General features: G+C 59.6%; 1 protein-coding gene across 1 annotated transcript; it reads right to left on the minus strand.

Annotated features, from left to right (window-relative positions):
• Positions 1 to 240: 240 nt before the first annotated feature.
• On the minus strand, positions 241 to 2,180 carry LOC120686882 (F-box protein At1g67340-like). The gene is made up of 3 exons (XM_039969079.1): positions 1,729 to 2,180; positions 1,459 to 1,621; positions 241 to 1,360 (listed from the first exon to the last, which is right to left on the minus strand). Exons 1-3 carry the CDS (start codon positions 1,932 to 1,934, stop codon positions 698 to 700), a joined length of 1,032 nt encoding a protein of 343 aa, XP_039825013.1. The 5' UTR covers positions 1,935 to 2,180; the 3' UTR covers positions 241 to 697.
• Between the last annotated feature and the right edge of the window lie 368 nt (positions 2,181 to 2,548).

The raw sequence follows: 2,548 nt of genomic DNA on the forward strand, positions 1-2,548 counted from the left end.
TTCCCACATGTTCTTTCCACCTGGCTCTTTCATGTCCATTTGTTTTGCCTCCCTTACACAAGTTTTGCGGAATGAATGGCAGCACCATTGATAAAAAAAAATGTCTCCTCATTAGATGATTTAAATATTGCATTCCCATAAATCACTTGTAACACTAAACACGAAAACAAAACAAAACAAAACAAAAAATAAAAAACAAAAAACAAAACAAAAACAAAACAAGACACACGGATCCATCCGGAACAGGATCCAACAGTCCACGTTGGTAACTTACGCAAATATAACATCTAAATCACCTTAGAAGAAGTAAATCTCAAAAAAGGAGTAAATCTAAAAAAAAAGAAGAATGACAGCGCCATGAACAACTTGGCTTGCTTTTCTATCTTTTTCACGAGAAAAGAAAACCCTAACACGCCGATGGCATGCTGTGCCTAACCTACACAAACATCCCTGGTACCATCGCCATCATCCTTATTAACTACTCATGGATATAAATCAACGCAAATATGTAGATAATTAACAATGTCTAGATTGGTGGTTTGTGAAGATTTCTACTTCATTTAACTTAATCACTACTCGGAACTCACGTCGACAGAAAAGAACACCTAACTTGCTACGACTACCCTACCTAGCTAGTATGCACAAGAGATATGTACATGTGCGCCGCACGTGTCGTCGTCGAGCGGCCAGCGTGCGTTCAGTACGCGTTCCCGGCGGCGAGGCAGCGTGCGGCGGCGGCCGCCGCGCCGCACTGGCCGCGGTGCACGCGCTTCCAGTCCAGCGCCTGGCACGCGCGCGAGCAGTAGTTGGCGGACACGCACACGGAGCACCGCCGGAACTCATGCCGCCGCGTCTCCCGCCGCCCGCACCGCGCGTGCGAGCACAGGCGCAGCTCCTCCGCGTCGTCGCCGGCGCCGCAGCCGCCTCCTCCTCCCGCAGCTGCCGCGGGCTTCTCGGCGCTCATCAGCGCCCACCACTCCACCATGAACCGGCTGGCCGCCGCGGCCGCGCCCCCGTCGTCCTCCGCGGCGCGGCCGCGACGGCGCGCCGACGAGACGGCGGCGAGCTCGCGCGCCGCGGCGTGGAGCAGGAGGTGGCGGCCGGCCGCGGCGTCGCGGCGCGCGCCGTAGCCGTCCTGGAGGCAGTGGCCGAGCTCGCGGAGCGCCGGGACGTGGCCCAGCCACGCGGCGCGCGCGCACAGCGCCACGCCCGTGCGCGGGTCCTTGTCCGCCTTGCCGCCGCCGCTGCCGTTGAACCGCACCACGGAGAGTGCGTACAGCGCGGCCGCGTGCCCGCCCGCCGCCGCGCGCGCCAGCAGCGCCGCCCCCGCCGCCCTGCTCCCGAGGCAGTAGAACCTGACCTGAGGATGCATGGTATCAACTGGCAGCGTCAAGAAACAGAGGACGGGCGGCGGCCTGAGATTGAGAAGCAGAGGCCGTCGGCGTGCGCGGCGCTTACCATGCCGAGGAAGTAGCTGGCGTGCAGGTTGCCGGCGGCCGCGCACCGCCGCAGGAACCTGTGCGCCGCCTCCGACCAACCCCCCGCGCGGACGGCGACGGCCGCCGTCGCCGCCCGCGACAGCACCGCGGGGTGCGCCGCGAGGTCCCGGAACCTCCTGCACCTGCGCATGACATGACACGAGAAAGTTCAGCACGAACAGGGCAAGACGACGGGGGATCGGAACAGAATACCGGACGCGTGAAACGCGGGCAGCGACATGGTGCTCACGTCATCGCCGCCGCGGCGAGGTCGGCGGGGCTCCCTGCGCGCGCCGCGAGCCCGGCGAGCACGGCGAGGACGAGGTCGTCGGGGAGGCGGTCGAACGCGTCGACGCCGCCGTGACCGAACGCGACCCTCCGCTTCGCCGCTAACGTGGCCGCCTCGGCGCCACCACCCCTGATCAACCTCGAGCGCCGCTTCGTCGGCTTCCTCATGGCCGGGCCGTCGGCGTGGTGCGGTTGGGTCGGTGGGGGTGCATAGTGCGGCGCGGAGGGTTCATTTATATACACGCGACGCGCGGAGGCACCGGACCGCGTACCCGTGGCAGTACGGAGGCGAGGACCGCGCTGCGCGGTGGTTAGTTGGACGGATTTGCCCCGCACGGCGGCGGCGGCGTTTGACCGGCTGCCCCGCCGCAGCCGGCCGTTCGGCAACGAGCGGCGGGGCGCTGCTCGTGGATCGCGGCGCTGTTATGCATGGTTCCGATCGTACCGTGCGTCTGTTCGTTTAGCGTCTCGAACGCCTTGCTCCATTATTGACGCGCAGCGGGGGAAGCAGATAAGGTCGAGGATCGCCGGCTGGGCTGTGCTCAGCCTTTGAAATTAAAAAAAAACTCACTATGTTATGCGGATATGAACAGAAAAAGTTCACCTTAGCTAATTAACCACCTTAGCATGTTGTATAGTTTTTGCTATGCATCTATATATATTATGTCTAGATACATAACAAAATTTATAAATCTAGAAAATCCAAAACTACTAATAATTTGACACATTACTCAATACTACATCCATCTCAAAATAGTTGATTTCATTTTAAATCAATTATT

The sequence above is a fragment of the Panicum virgatum genome, chromosome 8N, assembly GCF_016808335.1.
Source record: "Panicum virgatum strain AP13 chromosome 8N, P.virgatum_v5, whole genome shotgun sequence".
Classification (NCBI taxonomy): domain Eukaryota; kingdom Viridiplantae; phylum Streptophyta; class Magnoliopsida; order Poales; family Poaceae; genus Panicum; species Panicum virgatum.